Raw genomic sequence first — 24,812 nt, 5'->3', positions numbered from 1 at the left:
TGGACTAGCACTAAAACTTCATCTCTTACACAGAAATTTCTCTCTTTCGCTTTAAGATCATGTTTCCGTTTAGTCTCCCCTTGACTCCCGTTCTCCTTCACTAGTTGCCAACCATCTCTTAAATTGTTTTTATAATACTCTAGATTAGTTGTGCAATCTTCTCTACCCTCACTTACACACAAAGGTCCGACCATATTGATAAATACATTTTCAAAAGATTCGCCTACTGAAGGAATATTACACAACGGAACTCTGGGAATTACTTGAGTCGGATTCGGTTTCCCGGCAATTTGACATTCATTACAGCTTAAAACATATCTCTTTACGTCATTTTTCATTTTAGGCCAAAAGTACGCCCTACTGATACACTTGAAAGTTTTATTTACTCCCAAATGTCCTTGCTCATCATGTGCTAACTTCAAAACTAGTTCACGAAGCTTCCTAGGAACCACTAATTGTTCTGTGATTTCCCCTTTACTACCTGACTTAGGACTAACATAAAGACACAAAACTTCGTCCTTTAAACAAAAAAATCCCTTTCACACATCATCGAGATCATCATCCAGCTCACACTCAAAAATTTGGGTTAGTGTTTCATCCTTTCTCTGCAACTTGACTAGCTCATCGTTAGGGCCTAATTCATCACCGTAACTAGTACTAGATACTGGTACATTTACTACGTTACTTTTGACAGCTATGCCTTCCCCTTGGCTATCACTGTCAACGATAGAGTTAGGTTTCTCAGCCACACTCATGCAAAGATCAACCTCGCTACCTCTATCGAATCCACGAACTTACTCACGTTCGAATCCACAAACTTACACTCGTTCGAATCCACGAATTTACTCACATTCAAATCCATGAGCTTACTCTCGTTCGAATCCACGAACTCACACTCGTTCGAATCCACAAAGAAATTATGTCTGTATCTAAACCCGGCCTAGTTACTACCATTTCAGGCACTGGAATATCCCTCACACAGGATTCACATTCTTGGATATAGCTAAGTCATTACCGACAATAATGTCAATGCCATCCACGGGCAAACTGTCAACAACTGCCAGTTTCACTTCTCCTGACACTACCTGACTTTCTAAATTCAACTTCAACAAAGGACAAAGAACACAAGTGTTAGGAAATCCACCTAACATGACTTTTTCTTCCATGTTGATTTCCACCCTGTTCGGCACAATCTCTCTCCTAATCAGTGAGGCAGCAGCTCCTGTGTCTCGAAGCAAGACCACCTCTCTCGAACACACTCCTCCAAGAGAGGAAACTACGCCTTCTGACAGAAATTCACCAAAAAATTTTCTAGTTTCTCTCATCACATCATTCCTACTTGACGAAAGGTTGACTAGAGACACTGGTTTCTTACCGTCCTTCCTTTGTACTGCACAATTCCTCGCTAAATGCCCTTTCCCATTACATCGGAAACAAGTTAATTTTGAGCCACTAGATGCCATTTTACTCTTACAAACCTTAGACATATGACCAGGTTTTCCGTATGTATAACAGGAATAATCACTTTTACTCGCATTGCTATTACCAGAACTGAAACCTTTACTGCTTTGTACTCTACCAGACGAAGGATCATTTCGTTTCTTACTAACACTCAAATTATGAGTTAGACTATATTCGTCAGCTAACCTAGTTGCTCCTGCGAAAGATACTTCTCGCCTATCCTCTATATAAAGCTTAATCTCAGGGGATACGTTATCTTTGAAGTTTTCTAATAACACTAAGTTCTTCAAACTATCAAAATCCTCAACTTTAGCAGAAGTTAACCAATCGAAAAACAGCCATTCTAACTTCGTACCATATTCTACATACGTAATATTTTCATCCTTTCTCAAATTTCTAAATTTCTTATGGTACGCCTCTGGTACTAACCTATACGCGCTAAGAACAGTTTCTTTTACGATATCGTAATTATCACATTCCTCCTTAGACATGCAACTATACACAGTAAGCGCCCTACCACTCAAAACTGACTGTAAATATAAAAGTCTACATTCCTTTAAGAGACCCTACTCTTTCCATTAACTTCTCAAAACACATGAAATAATTCGTTACATCTTCCTCATCAAACTTTGGTACTAATTTCAGCACTGCACTCATGCTTAAACTATCAGCTCCGTTTTCGTTCTCGCCTGCCCGACTGTTACGAGTACTTTCCCTTAACCGAGGAATTTCCAATTCATGCATACGCTCTTTCTCTCTCTCTTCCTGCTGCATTACCAACCTTTCTCTCTCTTGCTGCATTTTCATTGCTTCTCTCTCTTTCTCTTGTTGCATTTTTCTCTCAGCAGCTCTTTCCTCTCTCTCAGCCGCTCCTTCATCTCTCTCATACTTTTCTCTCTCTCTCTTTCCTCTCAACATACTCACGGAAATCATTCCCCTCTAGACCTAGGAGCTTACCTGACTGTACAGAGTATGGGATTTTCGATGTCAATGAGTACAAACGGAGCAAAGGCAAAAATTGCTGGACATGAGATGAGAAGAGATTGGACAGGTAGTTAGAAAAAACATTTGAGTGAAGCAGCGGGCACATGACTTGTAGAAGAAACTAATGGAAAAGGACTGCTGACCAGATAGGAATTCAGCTAGATAGACCACCATGGGAAGAACTAATGTAAAAACATAAATAATGATAAAGTGGTGATAATGTAAGTTTTCCAATCACAATGTAAAAGCTCCGAAATGTGACATAGAAACATTTGAGCTTCCTATTCATTACTAATAAAAAGGAAAAAACTTCCTCCTCAAGGATGTATTCAATTTTGCACTAACTTTACTTACTGTAAATATTTCAGATGGTCAATACATCGAAAGCTATCAGCCCCTTACAAATCAGTATGGAAATCTAATAACACACTCATATGAATGATATATTTATCATGAGAAGCACTATTTAAGTCTATTCCTTTCTACCAAAACTTAGCCATTCACCTACCAATGGTTCATCATGTCACATCCTCATACCTTTCTATTCCTCATGTTTCGCATTTTCAGATTTACACATATTAAATTCTTTTCCCATTTCAACTGCCTGTTTTTTTGTTTACTGTTAAAAATTGACATGTGATTATTTTCCCAGTCATTAGCTGATTTGATGCACAGACTAAAGCTACTGCTTTGCACCAACTTTTCTTCTACTATGAAATGACTTAAATGTCAACAACAGGAATCAAGACAGCTATGAGAATCTCACCTAAATATGATGATCTTATTGTATGCTGTCATTTGTCCAGCAACGTGAACTTCAAACCGTATATTCTTCAAGGGATAGGATGGCTCTTGGTCGAGGATAGCAAACTGAAAATGTAAAAATAAATTAACTTTATTCTTGAATTTATGACTATACCTACATTTAGTCATTTAGCACGTAATCATTATTGTGTGTGTGAGAGAGAGAGAGAGAGAGAGAGAGAGAGAGAGAGAGAGAGAGAGAGATTATGCTATCTGTAGAAAAGATATGTACAGAGAGAGAGAGAGAATTATGTTATCTGTAGAAAAGATATGTACAGACAGAAGAAATTAAAAATTTAAAAGCTCAACATTTACTTTATATAGAGTAATTAGCTAAAGAAGATTTAAGGCAAAACTGAAATAAAGTATAGATTCCCAAGATTGCTGGCCGATAGATTATAACCAACCCCTCACCTACCCCTGTCTTCGCCCCCCCCCCCCCCCCCCCGGCACCCCCACCAGCCCATTCTTCTCACGGGAAATATATTCGCACTGTGGATTTAATACCTAGAATTTACATCTGAACAGATGGGCAGGAAAACGAACCTTGATGCCTCCGATGACCTAAGCAATAAATAATGTACATATCTAGTTTCCTTTTTTCATACACGTTCAATTGCCTTCACATTCAACTTACTTATGTTCTCTGTGGCAAATATTGGCATGACGGCATTTCTGAACTAAAATAACTACAAAAACCGTACTTTTTACATATTACCATACCATAACATTTGGCATGTCTTGATAGAACATCTGGTTCAGTTTCCACTTGCTAAGGAAATTAATCTTTTCTTCCTCAAACTATTCTACGTTATCGCCTCTAATTACAATATTGTTTTTTCTTTCACCTTCGGCTAGGAAGTGGAACGTAAACGTAGGCTGCTTCAAACATCTCTGTGAATTACAGACTCAGATCCTGTTTAGCGCAACATGTCTCTTACATTTAATAACGATTAATATTATCGCCAACCTGTCCTCTCAGGTTACTTAAAATACCAATACTGCTTTACATTTAGCAAGGATAATTATGTAAACATACTGCGAATACTTAGTAAATGCATATCTTTCAGTGCAAACCTATCATGAATTGGAAAAACTGGTTACCAAAATTTTAACGCTTATTCCTAAAATTCATTCCCTCTCGGATATTCAGCGCCCATGCAAATAAAAACGAAGAATATTTAAATTTATCTAAATCAAATCTACAAAACTGACACTACTATTCTATCACCACTAGCCCTAAAGCAAGCTAAGGCCCTCACAACCAAGAAATCAAGCAGTCACAATGCAGCAATAGATTGTTTCTAATTTTCTTGTGGAAATGTCCATGGCCATAAATCATAAATGGTCGTTAGTACATTTGCTATCTGAATTTAGAACCTGAATGATCAAGGCTTAGCTCATTTGCTGACCACTTCACATTCACTTGTTTGCCTTTAGTGTTATGCGCATTTCACGGTATACATATGAATAAGTCCACAGAAAAATTAAACGTGAATTAAACTTAAAGATGAATTTGACGATATGATCCAAAAACAGTTGTAGACGATTAATCTATTAAAAACAATAGACTGTACCTATCAATTACATAACTCTTTAAAAGGGCCTAAGATATAAACCTCTGATAATTGATGAATAACGGAAAACTATTAACGGGTCTGAACTTGTGACAGTAGAAGGGTAAAAGAGAGAAACAATTTATTGTGCAATAAAGCTTACAAAGCACAGCACAACAGGCAACCCGGACGCGGTATGCGTGTAGGGGAAAGCCCTCTTGAATGAATGGCATTAGCTGGGGTGGATTGCTAACATACCTTTTCCACCCTATTGATTACTAGACAAACGTCATTCATCAGGGCTGATATGGTACTCAGGTAGTATTACAAAATTTAAATACAAGTTGTGGTATCATACATACCTTTTCCACCCTATTGATTACTAGACAAACGTCATTCGTCGGGGCTGATATGGTACTCAGGTAGTATTACAAAATTTAAATGCTTATAGATAACTATATTGGGAAATTACAATATGTTGAATAGGAATTACCCATTAAGTGATTGCACTATATAATTAGTCTTAAGTATTACAAGATATTGAACTTTTATATATATTTTTCAGAACATAAAAAAAAAAAAATTATTTGAATGTCTGCTATACAAGATACGTACACATTATCTCAGGTTTCTGTTGAGGTACATTGCAACGGAGTAACATGTGGTATACTATGGAGTAAATAATGAGCAATGTTTTACTTTATAACAGGATATAAAAATTTGAAATAATTACTTGGCAGTATGAATGACATTCAGATGAGGTCAACACATCATATTTTATATAAATATTATAAGAAAAATTAGATATACAACAGTTTTAATGATGTTAACACGAGGTTCCAAAATAGTATGTTCTACAATGTAGTTTTATGCTCAATATGCTGATATAGATATTTAACTGAATGAGTTACATTTGGATGAGTCAACATATAAATTTTAAATAAAAGTTATGAAAAAAAAAAAGGCTCATAACCAATTTCATTGGTACTAACAGGTAACCTAAAGAATAAAATGTATACTACAGTTTAGTTCTGCACATTATACAGATAATTATTTTGATGAAAGAATTGCATTTAGATGAGGTCAAAACATAAGATTTTAAGAAAATATTATAAAAACAAGGTAGAAATACAACAGTTATTTCTTATGCTACTAAGTGAATAAAACATAACTACAATTTGATTTTGTACACAAGATACAATATATACTAGTCTATTGACTATCTGGAGCAAGCAAATTTTGGATGAGTATTGATAACCCTTTTCAGCACACCAGGTTGCAGAAAATGCTTGAGTAGGTCAACTTCACTCAGTCCCTGTGGCCTGTAATGAGTAATCTCTTCACACTCCACGAGATAATGACTTAGTGTGGTGCTTCCTTAACTCGCCACATAGTCTGCAGCATGTTTCTGATGGACTGACAGCTGGCAGTACTTCCCAAAGGTATCGGCTCTGCATCCTTAGTCTGCTATATGTTGTTTGCTCTCTTCTGCTCTCCAGTCCACAAAGTTTGTAGTCAGGTGGTTTACCTCCAGTAATTTCAAGGTATTTTCTTATTGATGAGTGCGTTTCTTTGGAGCATCTCTATTCTCTCATTGTATCTTTGCATTATTTCCATAGCAACTGAGTCCTTCAACATACTCAGGATGGTGTCAGTTTGTAATCCACTCTCTCCTTCCTTGCGCCTTCTTTAGCAAGCTCGTCGGCTCTCTCATTGCCTTTGATACCAATGTGTGAAGGCACCCCATATGAATGCAACCATTTTGTCGGCTCGTCTGATCTGTGATAGCAGGTCTATAGCTCTTCTCACTATGATATTTGATTCAGCTTTTCTTGGTGTAGTGATTGCAAGGCACTCAGGCTATCTGTTGCTATTATGGCATTGTCCTTATTCCTATTTATGATACTCAGGGCAGCTGTAATACCTCGAAGAAGTTCTGACTGTAATATGGAGCATCCATCTGATGATCGTAATGACAGAGAGTATACCTCCTCTCCATTCTGATATACAGTTACCCGCTTCCTGCTCTACCATCCTTCCAGGAGTGACCCATCTGTGTAATAATGTACCCGCTCCCCTTGAATACTGTCCAGCCTCTGGAAATAGTCATCCTTCAGCAATGCAGGATTCATCTCTTCCTGTTTTTCCCTTTTAAAGCTGATAGCAATACCTCAGTCTCTGGTATGCTCCATGGGGGGATGTCTTTTACATCTATCTTGGTTACATCTAAGTATTCTTTCATGCTAGAATGCTCTATTAATTGTCTTGCTGCAGTAACCCAACCATTCTTTAATCTTCTAGGATAGCTGTGAATTAGAGTATCTCTTGTTAATCCATCATCATCCGTCATGATGGACCTATACAACTGGATGATTGCTGTTCTTGCTATTCTGTAATGTATTGGATGCAGACCTGCCTCATTCCTCAATATTTCTTGCCTGACACTTTTAGGTGCCCCTATTATACTTCTTGCTGCCTTGTCTGGATGATTTCTAGGATACCAATATAGCTCTTCCTCAGCGGCAGCAACATGCTACTACTGTAGTCAATTATTGATCTTATCATAGATGTATAAAGTCGCTTCACCATAGGTACACTTGCACCCACAGAGCCACATGCTACTTTCCAAAGAAGGCGTAACCTTGCTGCTGAAGCCTGTACTATTCTCTTAACTTCATACAATTTATGACACCTGTTATTAAGTATGACACCCATGTACTTGTGCTGCGCTACCTTCTCTATTCTCTGCCCTTGTATGTGCAGTATCAAGGGGTTGCGTGTACCCCTTGCTATCATCTTAGTCTTTTCAGGTGATATGACTAATCCTATGCTGTTACATAATGATGTGCATGCCTTAATTGCCTGTTTTATTCTCTTATCTGTGCTAGCTTGTACTACTATGTCATCTGCATATATGGTTATTATGATTCCTGGTATATTAATTTTTCCTAGTACATTCATTAGAATATTAAAAAGAGTGGGTGATAGAACACCTCCTTGAGGGGTACCCAACTCCATTTTTTCCCATCTTGATAGTACACCTTCAAAGTAGACACTAACTGATTCTATCTGTTAGGTAATCCATTATGAGCTGTAGGAGTCTTCCTTCTATCATTTCTGCCAACTCTGTCAAAATAATTATATGGCTAGCCCTATCAAAGGCTCCCTTTAGATCTATGAACACTGTGTATTTTAACCCTAAGGCTGCACTTACTCTATGAATACAGTGGTGTGTGCTCCTCCCAGGTATGTAGCCATATAAATTCTTTGAGAGCTTTTTCCTAATAAAGAAATTGAGCCTATTTAGTAGCATTCTTTCAAATACCTTGCACAGACATGATGTCAATGAAATAGGTCGAAATTCACCTGGCTTTCCTGGTTTTGGCACTGGTATTATGAGCGACTTCTTCCATGCTTTGGGTATGGGCTGTCCTGACCATAATCATGTTGTAAAAGTTTCAGAACTGGATTTTTTTTTTTTTCCACTCACTGTTGTGAGGAACCTGATAGCATTATATGTAATCCCATCTAATCCCGGTGCAGTAGACTTCCCACTCTTCAGAGTTTCTTGCAGTTCTTGCTCTGTGAAGAGTTTGTCATCACACTTCCCTGCCTTCCTTCTTAAGTGCTTCCCTTAACTTCTTTATTTTCTTCCTTATCCTCTTCTCAACTGCCACTCTAACCTTGATGGGTAGTGCATCATTGCTAGCATCAGATGCCCACTTTGTCATAAGTTCATTTGCTCTTTCTCTTGGGTTGGGATGGAGCGGTTCTCTGTTTTTCTTCCCTTGGGCTATCCTCACTCTCCTTGCAACCTCACAAGGAGGTGTTTTTTCATTGATGCCTTGCATAAACTTATTCCAGTACTTCTCTCTAAGTTCTTTTTTAACATCTTGCACTTGTTTCTCCATTCTTCTATATATTGTTAGGTTTTCTGGGCTGGGGTTATTCATCCACTTCTTCTTTGCTTTCCTATACTGCTTGTTGATTCTCTTCACTGCATCATCTGCATTATACCAGCTTGTTAGTGGTTTCTGTGGTTCTCTCCTCTGCTGATGTGTGCGGTTTAGCACTTCCTCTTCTAGCTTTTGTATAATATCATCATTATACTGGTCACTGCTCCTAGCTTCATAGCCATCATGCCAAACATCCATACTTTCTCTGATGCTGTCTTCCCATTTTTTTGGTACATTGATTTTCTTTCGTGCTGTGATCTTTCTCTTAAAAGTCTTGTTCAATACAATCTCAGCATAGATACCAAAGTGGTCTGATGTTAGAGTATCTACTACCTCACAGTTGTGTGTACATCTGAATCGCCAACTATACAAATGTAGTCAAGCTTGTTTCCTTTAATATGTGTTGCTTCTGCATCATTTAGAATTCTTATATTGTTTTCTCTGCTCATGAGATATTTGTGTAGATGTATGCCATTTACATTTCTCCTCCCTCTTGCAGAGCCTAACTTTGGATGTACTGCATTAAGATCACCCACTATTAACAGGGGATTATCCTGTGCTAGTAGGTTATTACTATCAATGTCCAGGGCCTGTGCTGGGGAATATGTGTTGCACACTCGGAATAGCTGTCTTCCACTTTCATCATGCATGCCTATGGTAAGGCAGTCCGTGTTTGCACCTAGCCTTGGGTTTGTACATTTTCTCACAGCTAGGTTCTTTCTGTAGTATGTTATTAGCCCTCTACTCATTATGTTTTGCCACTGTGCCATCCGTCCTGTTGGCTTGGACACTATCTTTTGAGACAAAGTGGTACCCTGGAATGGCTATATAATCTGTGGGCATGTGCTTCGTTTCCTGCAGACATATGATGTCCACTGATTTTCAAGAGCAAATTGTTGTATTTCAATTAGTCTATTTGCCAGACTGTTTGTATTCCAACTACAGATCTTGAGAGGGTCCATCTTGTTCATTCTCAGAGTTAGTGTCTTTTATCATTTCTCTAATTAAATTCTCTCTTTTCCCATATTACTTCTGTGGGCAGCTACTGCCACTTTTGTTATCATTGCTGGTGTTTCAGAGCTATTTTCTTGATATACTTTTGTGAGTATTTCCTTGATCTTTTTTGCTGATATATCCCTTGGCAAAGCTATCTTTGTATGAATGTTTTCACAGTTGATAGAGGTGACATCTGTCTTGTAGCCTGAGTAATCTAAGACATCCTTATTGTTTGAGGTACCATCCACGATTGCTGGTTTGTCCCTGAGTGATGTAATCTCTTGCTCTAGCTTGTTAATTTCCAGTTGTAGCTTAGTATTCTCCTCTCTTAGTTTTTTGTTCCCTTCTGTCAGTTGCTTAATCTCCTGTTTGTCTTCATCTGTTCGTGGGTTCTTTAATGGTGCCTTTTCCTTTTCTGAGACCAGTTTACCTAGTATTTTACTCTGTTCTACCAGCTGTTCACTTAAGATTTGTAAAGTTCTTCTGAGACTTTCATTTTCTCTTCTGCCTGCCTCTATATAGTCATTGAGCCTATTATTTAATGCCATCAAGGGACTAACCTCTGTTCCTGGTCTGGGTGTTGTAGCTACTGTAGTATTCCATGCCCTACTAGGCAGGGGTGGGAAATTTTCCCTACACATTGGACTCCCCATTACTAGGAAGAGCATGTCCTACTGGAGGCCCTGAGATGCTTCCCTGTTCTTCCCTGCCAGTTGCTGCACTATGGGCTTCAGAGGCTTGAGCAACTTTAGGGTGCTTAGTGCATTGGCTAGAGTTTGCATTGTGACTGCCTCCACAGTTGCAACATAAAGGTGTGATCTCATTCCCAGCATTGATAAGAGCTCGGCATGTGGCTGACTCATGGTTTTGGGCACAAAATCTGCATCTAGCAGGACTCTTACACTTATCCCTACCATGATTCCACCTAGAGCACTTTCCACACAAAATAGGTCTCTGCACATATTCTCTGATCCTAAGGGGGTGGGGATAGATTGGAATTATCAGATGGTCTGGGATGTCTCCTTTCCACCACCCTATTATTTCACTGTTTGTTCTGCTCCATTTATTCCATGCAAGTCCACTGATAGCAGGGCATGCTTCTTGCACTCGTTCCAGTGTCATATAGCTTGGATTAACATCTAGTATAATAACTTTTTTTTGTCTTTCTTTACGTTCAGGTTGATATAACACTACTCCCTTATGTCCTGTAGTTGTTAGCATTTGTAAAGTTTCTTTTGCACTTACTAGCACTATTAGGCCCTTTTTCCCTGGGCAAGCTTTAATTGAGTGCCCCTTATTATACACTTCAGATATCCACTTTTCTTTATCTTTTCCATTTCCAGTGTAACCTCGTGGGAAGTAGAGTGGAGTTGACTCCAATGATGTTAAGTTGTCAACATTTGCTATTGAATCGCTATTTGAACTATTAATTGAATCATTCCCATTTTCACTATTCTCTTTAATACAGTTATTTATTACAATTTCACCATTTCTAATCTCGTTAATTTTCTCAGCAATGTTATCCTTCTGCCTTCTTCTCATTTTTTTCTTCTGTGTCTTGGATTCATATTCTTTAAAATTATCATCATTCCCGATTTCCTGGTCATCCGTACTTTCGTCCGAAATTCCGTGAAAGGGGTTCAGTTGTTTTGACATACCTTTTTGAGGCTCCCCCATGGTGGTAGAGGGCAGCACGGGATTCTTCACGTGAGGTTGGCTGTCAAATTAAGAGAGAATGAAGGTGTGAAAGGTATAGATTTGGCAGGTACGGGAGGGTAGGGAGGAAAGGATATGGGGGGGAGAAATGGCAAAGGGCGAGGTTAAGATTAACCGGCGTATCAGAGGTCGTCACTAGTTTAGGGATGGGAGGATGGGATGAGGCACACCTTGGGATTAAGGGTCACTTCTCACTGTCCTCATCGAGGCGATGTTTACTGGCTGCTTTCGACACGATCCCTTTGTGTAGTAGCTACACTAGAGAAAAGGAATATGACTGTTTTCACTTATATAACTTCATTTTATCACAATGCGTATCACAGCTGAATATATTCTTCAACACCAAGTAATTGTGATATATTTTCCACTTTGAGTTCCCTTATTGTATGATACCAGATAATAAAGGAAATAAGCTTCTTGAGATATCATAGGTGAGAATAAATCACTATCACAGAGCATTATGTCGTCAACAACGACGGCAGAATAAGAAAAAAAAAGAGATTCCACCATGTATGCTATCCGTGTGATATGCTTTTTTACTCCATACAGTTCTGGGATCCACAGGAGTGACGGGTACGATAAATCCCGGAAATACCCAGCCTGAGAGGTGACCTTGACACGTCTGACCTCCCTGACAACCAAACAACAACTGAAGGGTAAAAAAAAAAAATATGGTCAAAGAAAGTAATGCTAGGAACGATGTTTGGGGTGACCTAAAGAGTGTTGTAGCTCACTTGAGAGAGAGAGAGAGAGAGAGAGAGAGAAGAGAGAACGAAGAGAGAGAGAGAGGGGGGGGGGGGGGGGGATGTATATACGTACCATCAACGCTGAAATTGCATGACAGAGCTACAGACCAGCAAGTGTACGTGAATATGTACTGGGTTTGCTGATGAATTTTCTGATAATCGGTGGCAGAACAAATTTTCAAAACAATAGTAAAACCCAACTACTTTAAGTCTGCTGGACTAAGTCTTATGAACTGAGAAATGTTGAACAACGCGGTAGGTAGTTCAAAGCTGACAATCGAAAAAGGAGGCAACCTGACTACGCTTATCTAAATTAGGACGGTTTAAAATTTCGCAAAAATACTTATGAAATCCATCAAGAACTCCACAATTAGGGTGTCAAGGGGAAAATAGTTTAAACTCAAGAGCACATTATCACCGTTGCCCAAATACTGCTTCTGCTTCATAGTCTTCAGGACACTTTTGTTGAAAATATGCCATAGCCACGATACTGACATGTTGATATAACGTGACGTGAATGTTAGAGATGACCTGACGGGACTGGCATTGGGCATTTATTTTAGGTCGAGAATTCTCCGAGGCATCCCTTGTATCCTCCGAGCGGCGGCAGAAATTATCTGTAAAGGCGAGAGAGAATGTGTTAAATACCCAGAAAACTATTGAAGTGGCCAGTCGCGTTCATTCCTGAAAGGTTTCAACATCTTTTGCTGCAATCGCAAAAACCATCATAGACGATTCGGAGACACTTTTCATCAAATTCTACGCAGAATCCTATAGCGCAATATATAAAAATAAACCCCCTCACCTGGAGGTACTATTGAAGAGTTTTCAGTTTCTTGGCAGAAGCAGGATAAACACTCAGCACATGGTCCTCCCCAATCCATGAATTGGTAAGCCACAGACAAGAGTTCTTGGGAGGTTGCTCCTGCAAGAGGAGAATATTATCACTTATAATTGAGATCCTGAGGAGAAAACAACAAGAGAAAATTTTTTTAGTGGTTGATTAACTGAAAGGAAAAATTAACGCACAATGCTTAATGTCAAGGATATATGGGAACAGGCGACATTTTCATTTAAAATCGATGTCCTGCCGAGTCCACAAAATGATATTGAATAATTCAAATAAAGGAAAAAATTCTGAAGACTTCATACCACTTCATCATGAAATCATACTGACCCTCTAGTGAAAGTATAGATATCTGCTGTAACTAAAATGGTGCTCAAAAGGTATTTGTATAAAATATTTGTGTGAAACTGTGGTAATTCTAAAGAATAACTGCACGGACTGCAAGGGACGTAACCGCGAATACGACATCCACTACGGATTGGGGCGTCCAATGTATTTCGCCGTGTTTAGCACTGGCCCCTGGGGGTTAATTACAGCCGACAGCCCAAAGATAACGGTAAATTCTTAATAAGCAACCCGAATACAATAGGAAACTAATTTTCAAAGAAATACCCAAAGCGGAGTTATTATTTAGATTTACCGAAACTGTTGTTAAATATAATTTAAAATACCCATTACTGCATTTTCACTTCTTATGCAAGCATAACTCGCTGAGTTTTTCTCAGGCTCTTTCCAAAGATATAAAGAGCTGGAGACAATTTACAACAAGTAAAAGTTAATTTAAAACCAGGTTAATTTCCACTATTTGATTATATCACAAATTAAATATGCACAGCCAGTCCACATTAAACCGTTGAATCAGAGCCTTCCTTAAGTAAGAATTTCAAGTAAAAACAAAGCTACTTCTATAAGTCAGGGAAAACACGCGAAGCAGTTATAAAAAAAAAAAAAAAAAAAAAAAAAAAAAAAAAAAAAAAAAAAAAAAAAAAAAAAAAAAAAAAAAAAAAAAAAAAAAAAAAAAAAAAAAAATTGAACAATAGTTATGCAAACTACTGCACCCGGTATGGAGAAGCTTTTATGAGTTAAAAATATTACAGAGTTTATGAGACATTTCAGACAATTTTCTTTATTAATATTAACAATGAAATTTTTATTCACCCAATCATTGTCTGTACAGTGAAATTTCATTTGTCTTGGTAAGAGGGTCTGAAAAACAAGTGGATCCCATTACTTGAGTACTAAATGTCTGGAACGCAAAGTTACTTTATGTTAGTTACATTTATTACAGACCTGATGGTACAGTGAATAACATTATATCAAAACGGGCTCCACTGCATCGACTAATCGAAGGCCAACTGTGGACCTCCGAAAATATGGAAACTTCTGCTTTCCTCCTACTGCATAAATCACTCAGCTCGTTCTCTAAGAAATATTATCACTCCTCAAATCTTACTCTGCCAAGAAATATTACTTCCTAAATTACTCAGGATCTTCTTTTTGGAAATATTTCTCCTTAAACATTTTAGATCTTTCAAGAAATATTAATTCCAAATAATTGCAATTTCGAAGATAAATGACTAAATTCTGTGATAACTGTAAATCTAGTTACTCTGCTTGAAACCTTCGGGAATCAAAACCATTTTTGTGGGCATCAAAGTTCAGACTCAACACCTTCCTTAATACTTAAATCATAAAAAAAAAATTACAGATCAGCAGACATAGCTAAATGACAAACAAAACTTGGCTTTATCACACACCTTCAAAATATTGTATTAAATAATTCACCCCGAACCCTCTGACAAACAATGTCATGACTCCGTCACTCCCAATCGTTCTTTTCCCGGGCGTTTTCTCTCAAATTGTCACTGAACCAAACATATGCGTCCACTCATCCCTTTTATGCCTAACTGGCTATTAAGTACAACCACCCTCCACAGAGGCTTCAGTAACACCACTATTTCCACATTGCTTATACTTCTTATACCTTGGCTAGTAACAACACACCGTGGAAATTTAGGAAATTTATATCGTATCGGGAATTACATAATACCTGACATGGGAAATTATAGACGCTCTCTCTCTCTCTCTCTCTCTCTCTCTCTCTCTCTCTCTCTCTCTCTCTCTATCTCTCTCTATCATCATTATTCATGCTTACTTTTTATTGTCTTCCTATCTGCCTTAGATGAGTACTGTTCACCAGGGACCCTAGTTTATTTTTGAGTTACAGTTAAGAACTTTGTTTAGTTCGAAAAAAAGTTTTTTCTTATTCTTTATTAAATTTTTTCTTTCGATAACTTGTGACTTTTTTTATACGACTTTCATTACTTATGTCTTACAAGTGAATTTGACCAATTCTCAATTGCTGAGGGCAACTAATGAGTAGACGTCCACCGGCATCTCATCGTGTGTTCATTACCATCTTTGATAAGTGGCCGATGACCTAGTCTGTTTGCTTCAAAGAAGGTCGGTTCTCTCTGGCTCAAACAAGGAACAATCGCACCTAACAAAGGCTCTGATAAAGAGGGGATTAGATAAAGAGGGGATGGATTATCCACAGGTTGTTTACCTATACAGACAAACCGCTTGGAAGGCCTTTCAAGTAAAAGGGGAAGATAAGAAATACGATAAAAAAAAAGTTCCTATTCGTATCACCTGTTCTGGCTGTGAGGTCATGAGAATGGTCACAATTTGTTGTCCTCAGATGCAGACACTTATGCAATTAGAATGATCTTTTCCTTGAGGGATGGATAGTCGGTTTGGCTGATTCTCCCTCGAAAGTGAAAAAAAAAAAAACACATTACCGGACTTGCGCCTTACATGGAAATATTCAAGGTCAAACAATGACAACTTTCATTCTAACAATGTGAAAAGACGTTGGATTTCGTTACAAGTCTTTGAAAAAATATATCAAATATGATATATCTAGAAAGGAAGACTATTATTTTTACTCTTGTTGATCATAAAGAGTTGCAGGCTGTAAATTGCTTAATATTCTGTCGGCTTTTTCTTCCCTAAAACCATTTATAGCCTCCCAGATCCTCTAATATAATGTATGGAATGGAGTATAGAGCTTAGGGCAAGCAAGGGCTATGCACTGGGACCTATGAGGTCATTCAGCACTGGAAAGGAAATTAAGCATAGGTAGTTTTGAAAGGTGTAACTGGAGAACTTCCCAGTTTCATTATGAAATAATTGTTAAGAGAGGATGGGTAGCTGATGGAAGAGAATATGAATGGAGGTATAGTAAAATAAAGGACAGGGGTTGCAGTAGTGCCCTTATGGAAGAGCAAAAGAACCTTTAATAGCGCCTACATTGCACCGCATGAGGTGCACTGACTACACTACCCTTTTACGGAGTCCAGTCTCAACAAGACTATGTAACCTACTCAGGTGTAAATGGGCACCAGAGCTTAGCTTGGGGTCAAAGGTGGAGCCTGTGGTGTTGTCTGCCATCCGCCCTGAAACCATTTAGACTCGGTAACTGAACTTATCCTTTAATATTCTAAACAAAACCCTCAATTGCTGAATGGGTTTACTTAGCTGCTCCTTGATGGAGCCTTTGGTACCCCAGTGCAAAACTGCTGGATGCAATCTTAATGAATACCAGTTCTCAAACTATTATATCACAGACTTCAATTAACCTGTAAGCTGGAAAAAACTGAATCCCGATGAAACGCCAACGACATCCAAACACTAAGATTATTTTGGCAAATGAAATATACAAGAATCATTTTCCTAGTTGTTTTTGGCAAAGTATCCTTATTCATTTCGGGCCACCACCTAGAGCATGGTTAAATCTGCTCAACATCTCGACCAGATAGAAACAGTCGTTATTCTACATATGTCTGCAATCACACTATGACACGATGTTGTTACACCACCACTAAGGCAGGCACCAATAGGTTTCATTGGGTTCGGCATCCTACCCAGTCTGTTATTTCTGTAACATTAATATAACCCACTTTTCTCAGACAGGTAAACACTTCTCGTAAGAGCAAGAGCCATAACAGCAACAAGGTAAACTTCACGAGGTACCCAAACAGCATGCACCTAGAATTCTGAGCTTACAGGAAAATCCCTCAGCAGTCTGTGTATCAAGAAACAAAATAGAAGACATCTAAAAACACTCCAACAAACAACTATTTTTTTCTGCAAAATGATCTGTGCTCTAGCTCTTCCTTATCCTAGGGCACCACAGCTTAAGTTATTGATTGCCTACTATTCTAAGGGTCCTAACTGGGATCACCCTTACCTTACAGGATCTTGGTAGTCGATTCTCTTATTCCAGTTTCCTCATGCATGAACCAGGGAGTAGAGCAGGTCGAATTCAAATGATTTGCTGCACGTTACTGTATTAACACACCCCATCGACGGATCAAATGTCCTTAGCACGGAGTCTTTAGAAAACAATAACTATGACTCATCGAAGTTTCTCGTAAAAACTTATTGGTGACCAGGGTGACCACAAAAGTCTAACTCATAGCAGCCAACAGCCAATATCTCAAATACTAGCAGTCACAACATTTTAAGGACCAGAACAAACACTATCATCCGACTTCTCTCCTTTTGGCCGTCCTACTGAAAACCTGAATAGCTTCCGACCAATCACGAGAGTCCACACAACTTCCTTTAAACTGAAGTGAAAACGACTCCTCATTGGCTGAGAGAGCTGACAGAGAAATAGAAACGCGTAACATTTCCAAAAGGTGTAATGCTAGTTTAATGGCTATATTAAACACTTCATGATGCAGATCATATTTGTAAAAAATAACTCATGCAAATATGCTTGTATTTTCTTATATTTATAATTCATGAAAATTCATATTTTAAATTGCGTGTGTCTAAAATTTCAGTGCGCTCTCTCTCTCTCTCTCTCTCTCTCTCTCTCTCTCTCTCTCTCTCTCTCTCTCTCTCTCTCTCATGAACTGTTGATATGAACTATTGCCGTAAAACACTATTTTTCATCATAATGAAATTTTACAAAGAAGAGATAGAGAGGAAGTGAGAGAGACTCAGTTTTCTTTCAATGGGGTTACAAGCAATCCTTCATAATTAGCAAAACCCGAAGCATAACAATGAATCAGACAAGTAGTTTTATGGCGTCACTTTGACAAATATTCCCAGAAACGAAAAGGATAAGTTTGCCTTGAAGGATTGCGTTTCCGGTTCATCAAACAGTATCATGAATCAGAAAAAGTATTTGAATGGCATCCATTTAACACCTGTTTTTCAGAGGTCCTTCCTGTTAAGAACAGTTTCTTTCTGGCTTCAAAAAAATAATATTAAACAAGGATACTGAATCGAGAAGCATAACGGGAAAACACGTCAAAAAATAAAATCCTTCATCGAATTGGGGGAATGTTCAAATATGAAATTCGTTATGTCTGAAGCAACACATGAAGAAATCATTAACTAAACGAAAAAAAAGAAGTATTCATGGAAAAAGTGAAACAAAAGAATACCTAGCATTTGGAAACGGGACAAAGTATCAAAAGGAGTACCATCCAGGCACCACTCATCACTGAGAAGGAAAAATACAAAGTGTAACCATGAAGAAAACAGATATGAAGGCGTTTATGAAGTTTCTAAATCCAATTCAGGCAGCCGGATGGCAATAATCAATCCCAGGTTGCATAGGTTCATGCTCCTCGATTATACAGAGAAATGTTTTCGGAGTCCTCAAAAGAGCAACGACTGTCACTGTCACCCCAAGTTCCAACCAAAAAGGCAGTCCCCATAAACATTATTTTGTTAAGGTGTGATTTTCTCTAGAGGCCAAGTGAATTCGATAGCAAGAGGAATTGGAGGCTAACGACAGTAGACAAGTGACTCTGACCACCTAGCTACCTGCAGAAGCACTTATCAGCTATAATTCCTCTTGGATGTAAGCTATTCCCAAGTCATGGTGAATTCGACATCAAATGATATTTGGGACTTAATTATTGTGTGTACACACACACACACTCACACACACACACACACACACACATACACATTACATTGTGTATGAGGTGAAAATAATTCAGAGAACTTTAGGATTTTCATTCAGTTGAAGACCTTAGACTTCAACTCCATTCAGATAGTCATCCATTTCCTATAATATATAACAGCAAATTTCTCCGTATTGATATCTTCGACGTTAATAGGCATCAAAGTGCTTTCATTTATATGTCCAGATGGCATCACTATTCACAAAGTATGACACAAGTATCTTTTGTGAAAGAATATAGTGCTAATACTCTTTGTGCAACACGCCAGTAAGTCATGTACCAATGATCTTGACTTAGAGTCGCCCTTCCCGGTTCAATACATTAAATCATGTAATAAGACACCCATATGCAAAAACAATCCAGAAAATGGAGACAAAGTTCCTCTGTTTTGATATAAAATAATTCGTGAATGTTTTTTCTTCCTATTAGAAATGGTAAAAAGTTTTCAGTGTCAACGTAAAAGTTAAGAGTTGCAAGAGAGCTATGTACTTAATGAAAAAAATAAAATTGATTGATTGGTGATTATTTTTACCAATACAAATGAACGACAACATATAACGTTCGGTGTTACGACAAAGTTTGATTATTTAACAGATATGATATATTCTAAATATCAGTCATTGCAGCTATTAATAATAATAATAATAATAATAATAATAATAATAATAATAATAATAATAATAATAATAATAATAATAATAATAATAATATGCTTTATTTCGGCTCGGGGCCATATACATTGAATATACAAAATACAGACAGTAGCATACACAATCTAGATACATGTGATATGATAAAATAGAAAAAGAAATTGAATAATCGGCACTTATCCACAAAGTAGCTGAGGTAGCATAAAAGCTAGTAATCATCATACTGTATAACAGTAATAATATTGGTGAGAAAAAAAATATGCATTGAGAGTAATAACAGTTGGTGCACATATTATATAACTCAAATTTCAACAAGAGACCTTAGGTGGTTACAGTAGTCAGGTCCAGAGGGCTTAATACATAAATTAAATGTAAACAAAACTTTAACTTGATAGTAATCACAGGAATAATGAAAAATTAAAATATCAGCAATAAATGTAATAATGACAAAAACTGCAGATGACATCTTGCCAATACAGAGATTAAGTCCTTTAGGGGACAAAGGCCTCATTTTCCCATCTTTCCCACAATTTAGATTTTCTTCTTGCTTCATTCCTTAGGATGCTTTGTATGAGCGAGTTGCTGCTGTTTCTCACTCGGGTTACCAGACTGGACATTGTTCGCCTAACAATGATTTTTAAATTGTCCAGGTGGTTTTCTATGAACATCTGTGTGGCGGAGTGGTAGCGGGGAGTGTTTGTGAGGCGTCTCAGAATGTCATTGTGCACAACAGTGATGCGTCTTCATTGGTCTCTCGGGTATAGTTCGTCCAGAGGGAACACCCATAGATACTGTAGCAGTACGAGCGGAATAGCAGCAGTTTCACGTCTCGGTGACAGAAGGCAAACCTCCTTGCAATCATGTTGCCAGCTGCACATAATTTACGACGCCTCTGTTCAATGTCTGCCGTATCTTTTAGGTCGTCGGTGATAATGTGACCCAAATACGGAAATTCGTGCACAAATTCCAGCCGATGGTTTCCGAGGAAAATTTGAGGTTCTGCAATATGCTTAAGCGATCTCGGGAGCAGCGACATGCACTGGGTCTTGGTTTCGTTGTAGATTATATCAAATTCCTCTGCATATTGGCGGCAGGTGTCGATGAGTCTTTGGAGACCTTGCACTGATGGGGAAATCAGAACCATATCGTCGGCGTAACAGAGGTTGTTTATAGTTGTTTCATTGACGGTGCATCCGATTGGGAGCGAGTTCAGTTTGACATTCAAGGCATCTGTGTATGTATTAAACAGGTATGGAGAGAGAATGCCCCCTTGCCGAAGCCCGTTTAGGGAGCCGAAGGTGTAAGATAATACGTTTCCCAATTTGACACAGAATTGCTGTGTGGAGAACCAGCAATGTAAAATGCCAATTAGGTACAGGGGTGTGCCCCTTTTATGCAGCTTCAGGAAGAGTTTCAGGTAGTTTACTCTGTCAAATGCTTTTCTCACATCTACAAAACAAAGGAAAACCGGAGAGGCTGATGATAGGTAGTAGTTCAGCAATTATTTCAGTATGTACGTAGATGCAGGTGTCGGTTGAGTGGTTTGCTTTAAACCCGAACTGGTTGTCAGTGGTGTGTAGAAAGGGGAGAAGTCTCACTAGAAGAACAGACTCAAGTATCTTCGATGCAATCGTTGTGATTGCAATCGGCCGGTAGTTGCCAGGGTCAGCTGCATCCTTTAGCTTGTTTTTGATTAATGGTATCAAGTGAACTAAGAGTAGGGAGTCTGGAAGAAACCGGTGAATTATGCACGCATTGAATAGGGCAGCTAGCAAAATGTAAATTATCAGATGGCAGAGTTTGAAGGCCTCTGCAGGAAGACCATCACAGCCTGGCGATTTATTATTAGGTAGGCTGTTTATGGCATCGCTGATGTTACCTGGCGTAAAACGGTCTGCAAAATGAAATTGAATGTTGTCAGTAAGGAGGTTATCTACATCCCTTCAGGAATCTTGATCATTTATGCAATTCAGGATATTGTTGAAGTGATCGCCCCACATACTTGCAATAGCTTCGTCTCCGACTGCTTCCCCTACTCTATGTGATAGCTTTTTAGTTTTGGGATTTAAAGACTGGATATCTTTCCAAAGACGAGGATAATCACCAGATTCTAAGTTTCTAGACATTGCATCGGCTCTTAGTTGTTTTTCATATAACCTGCAGTGCTTAAGAGCAAGTTTGAACTGCACTCTCGCCTGTCTCATTAGCAATGCAGTGTGCCCTTCCCTAGGGCTACCATTTTGCCTCCACAGTAAAAACATTTCTCGTGAGTATGTATACAGATCTTTAACCAAGTCATTCCATCCAGGTATATTACGAGAATTACCTTGAAGAAATCTGTAGGCAGTCCTCCCCGAAGCAAGCAAAGCGGAGATTATGTTCGAATAGAATTCATTCAGATCCCTCTTGTGGTGGTCATTTCTAAAATTTGTGTTAGTACAAAGTAAGGCGTCTGCCGGTTGAACTATTGACCGCAACCTGGTTTCCGTGGTCGCCCTAAGGTATCTGGTTTTCTGTTGGTTTTTAAAATCCCAGTTTACCGCTGGTGGGCGATCAGTTAGGGGGTTCACGGTAGGGAGGGATGGGGTACTGAATGACACCTGTAATGGGATGTGATCGTAGCCCGTTGCAAGATCATAGCGAATATTGCAGGTCATAATAGACTCATGAAGTTGTGATGTGATGCAGTGGTCCAGCCAGGAAGTTGTAATAGCGTCCGCTCTATTATGTACATATGAATAAGAGGAGGGAGGGAGGAGCATTACATCGCTAATTTGGAGAGCATGACTTTGACAGAAGCGAGTAAGTTCATTATAAAATTGTTTTGTGGGGTGAGAATTGAGGTCCCCTATTATACAAATATGATCAGCAGGAGAATCATGAATAATACTGTGTAACTCCCCTAGGATCATGCAGTAATGATCAAAATTATTGTTATTTTCCCATGGCATATAAACATTCATGCAAGAGACAAACAGTTGGACAAGGCTCGGTAAAATATTGCTCTCTGGCATAGGAAATAAAACTCATGAAAGAAAAAGCAAAAATTCCCTCGAGTGCTAAGAAACGGAGAAACTCCACTTCGCCATGAAGCGTCAAGTCATTTACTCAAAATATTCCAAATTCGAACGATCCGCACTTGTGATATATTCAACACCTGCACTCACAAAATTGAAATTTGCCATTTCCCACAAATTTTACCACATCATTTATAATTGCGTACATTGCAATCTCTGCCGAGTGTTTCTTTCTGTAAGCTGACTGATCATCAGGTATAATGTTGAGTTGTTTTAAGTGATTCTACGTTTGTTCGTGAACTACCATTTCTATAAGTTTTGATGAGTATGATAGGCCTATAGAAGCCTATAGAAGCTTAGATTATTTTTATCCCATGTAGGCCGGCTTTATACAGGTAAGCTTTTCACTATTTTGGTAAGATACCCGTGTTAAACTCATTTGGACAATATCAAACTATAGCTCCCGTAACTGATCAAAGTTTTTTGCCTGTTTTAAATAACTTATGGGAAACGAGTCCTTTTCACAGTAGGTGTTTTTTTGTTTTATTTTACTTTTTTTTTTTTTTTTGTACTTTTCTCATCGTTTTTTCAAAGTCATTCATGTTCAGTTCTTGAAACTTACTGAATTTGCTATTTCTTATTGTGATCACTTGGAAATAAGGAGGGACCGCCTTGTTTAAACTATGACAGATTCTTTTAATTATTTTTTACAAAGTAGTTCACAAAGTTATCGGTCAGGTTTTTGTGGTCGCCAGTTACATCAGGTAGAACTTTTTCTTTCTTGAGTCCCAATATTCCGGCTAAATCGTCGTGGATTTTTGCGGTTTTTCTCTTCACATAAACATATTATTTTGAAATGTTTTGTTAGTTTTTATAATCAAGTCTTTATACTGGTTTCTGGCTGTTTTATCCAATGACCAATTTTCATTACTTTTTTTCCTTCTCTCTCTCTCTCTCTCTCTCTCTCTCTCTCTCTCTCTCTCTCTCTCTCTCTCTCTCTCCAGGATATCTCAGTTTAGTTCGCCGTGCGATGCATACATGCGAGAAGTTTGCTCTAACACTTGATAGTGAAAAACTCCATAATATAGTGAAAAACTCCATAATATATGTTCTTTTATGTGTATGTTCTAGAATGTAGATTTTTGGCGATGTGTAGTTTGTTGTCTGAATTCTGATATTTCCTGATCGATTTTTACAATATTTCCTTACCCATATACCAGTAAGATATGACCATTTATGGCCAAATTGTGTAAACTGCCGATATTAATTCTCTTCCATTATTTATAGACTGACTTCCGAACGATTGTACTTTCTTAAAACCTTATTTAATACGTTCAGGTATTTGAGATTCCTGCTGTTTTTTTTTATGTAAAATTAGTTTTCTTTAGCTAGTAATACTAGGCAAGTGCATGTATTGGTTAATATACAATTAAACCACCAGACAACTGGGGGAAAGGAGACAAAAAAAAAAACCATAAGTGTTTGTTATCTGAAGCTTTACAAAATGTTCTCAGTATAATATTTAAATATTCATTAAAACCTTTTTTGAACAGAATAGATGACACCATTTTAGAGAGATGCTCACTGCAAAAGAAAACCATTTCAATTATACTCACCTTTTGAACTTTATGCTATTAGTTCACCTAAATAACGATGTCGTAAATAAATTAAATACTTTTAATACCTAATTTTATAACTCCCGCGCATCCACATTACGGATAGATTTCGAAATACCTTCAACAAATTTAGATGTTGAAATGCACCAAAACAACGCTTAAGAGGCAACAATTGGATTCCTCTGGCTCTCACTTCAGGAACTTCTTAAATCACAACTCGTGGCAATAACTGTTCCCTGTTTTCCATCCGAAACGAAAACGAGAAGTTTCTTACGTGAAACTCTCGTTTTTGTTATATGTACGGGTACTAGATTACATCCGAGTAAAGGGATTGCCCAAACTAAATATAAAAAAAAATAGATAAAAAAACCCACACACACACACTCACATAGGTTGCTTACAATTTTAATATACTATCAATTAAGGTTTGGACTTTATTGTACTTCTCTCGAATCTTCCAGCATTTCTTTGCT

General features: G+C 38.0%; 1 protein-coding gene across 2 annotated transcripts; it reads right to left on the bottom strand.

Moving 5' to 3' along the window:
* Nucleotides 1–2,993: 2,993 nt before the first annotated feature.
* On the bottom strand, nt 2,994–17,659 carry LOC135196049 (uncharacterized). Of its 2 annotated transcripts, none has more exons than XM_064222519.1 (4): nt 17,319–17,659; nt 13,025–13,181; nt 12,638–12,836; nt 2,994–3,315 (listed from the first exon to the last, which is right to left on the bottom strand). In XM_064222519.1, exons 2-4 carry the CDS (start codon nt 13,101–13,103, stop codon nt 3,279–3,281), a joined length of 315 nt encoding a protein of 104 aa, XP_064078589.1. In that variant the 5' UTR covers nt 13,104–13,181; nt 17,319–17,659; the 3' UTR covers nt 2,994–3,278. The 2 variants fall into 2 exon arrangements, with proteins under 2 accessions (XP_064078589.1, XP_064078588.1); XM_064222518.1 differs by having other exon boundaries at nt 13,025–13,144.
* Nucleotides 17,660–24,812: the final 7,153 nt, after the last annotated feature.

The sequence above is a fragment of the Macrobrachium nipponense genome, chromosome 17 (genome assembly GCF_015104395.2).
Source record: "Macrobrachium nipponense isolate FS-2020 chromosome 17, ASM1510439v2, whole genome shotgun sequence".
NCBI classification, from domain to species: Eukaryota; Metazoa; Arthropoda; class Malacostraca; order Decapoda; family Palaemonidae; genus Macrobrachium; species Macrobrachium nipponense.
The sequence above is the reverse complement of the archived record's forward strand: the minus strand, read 5'-3'. Positions and strand labels throughout refer to the sequence as shown.

Coding starts and splice junctions, on each gene's coding strand:
- LOC135196049 (XM_064222519.1), bottom strand. CDS start 13,103: ATGGATTGGGGAGGACCATGTGCTGAGTGTTTATCCTGCTTCTGCCAA. Junction 12,837..13,024: donor CTCTTCAATAGTACCTCCAG/GTGAGGGGGTTT, acceptor TCGCCTTTACAG/ATAATTTCTGCCGCCGCTCG. Junction 3,316..12,637: donor GAAGCAGTATTTGGGCAACG/GTGATAATGTGC, acceptor TTACATTTTCAG/TTTGCTATCCTCGACCAAGA.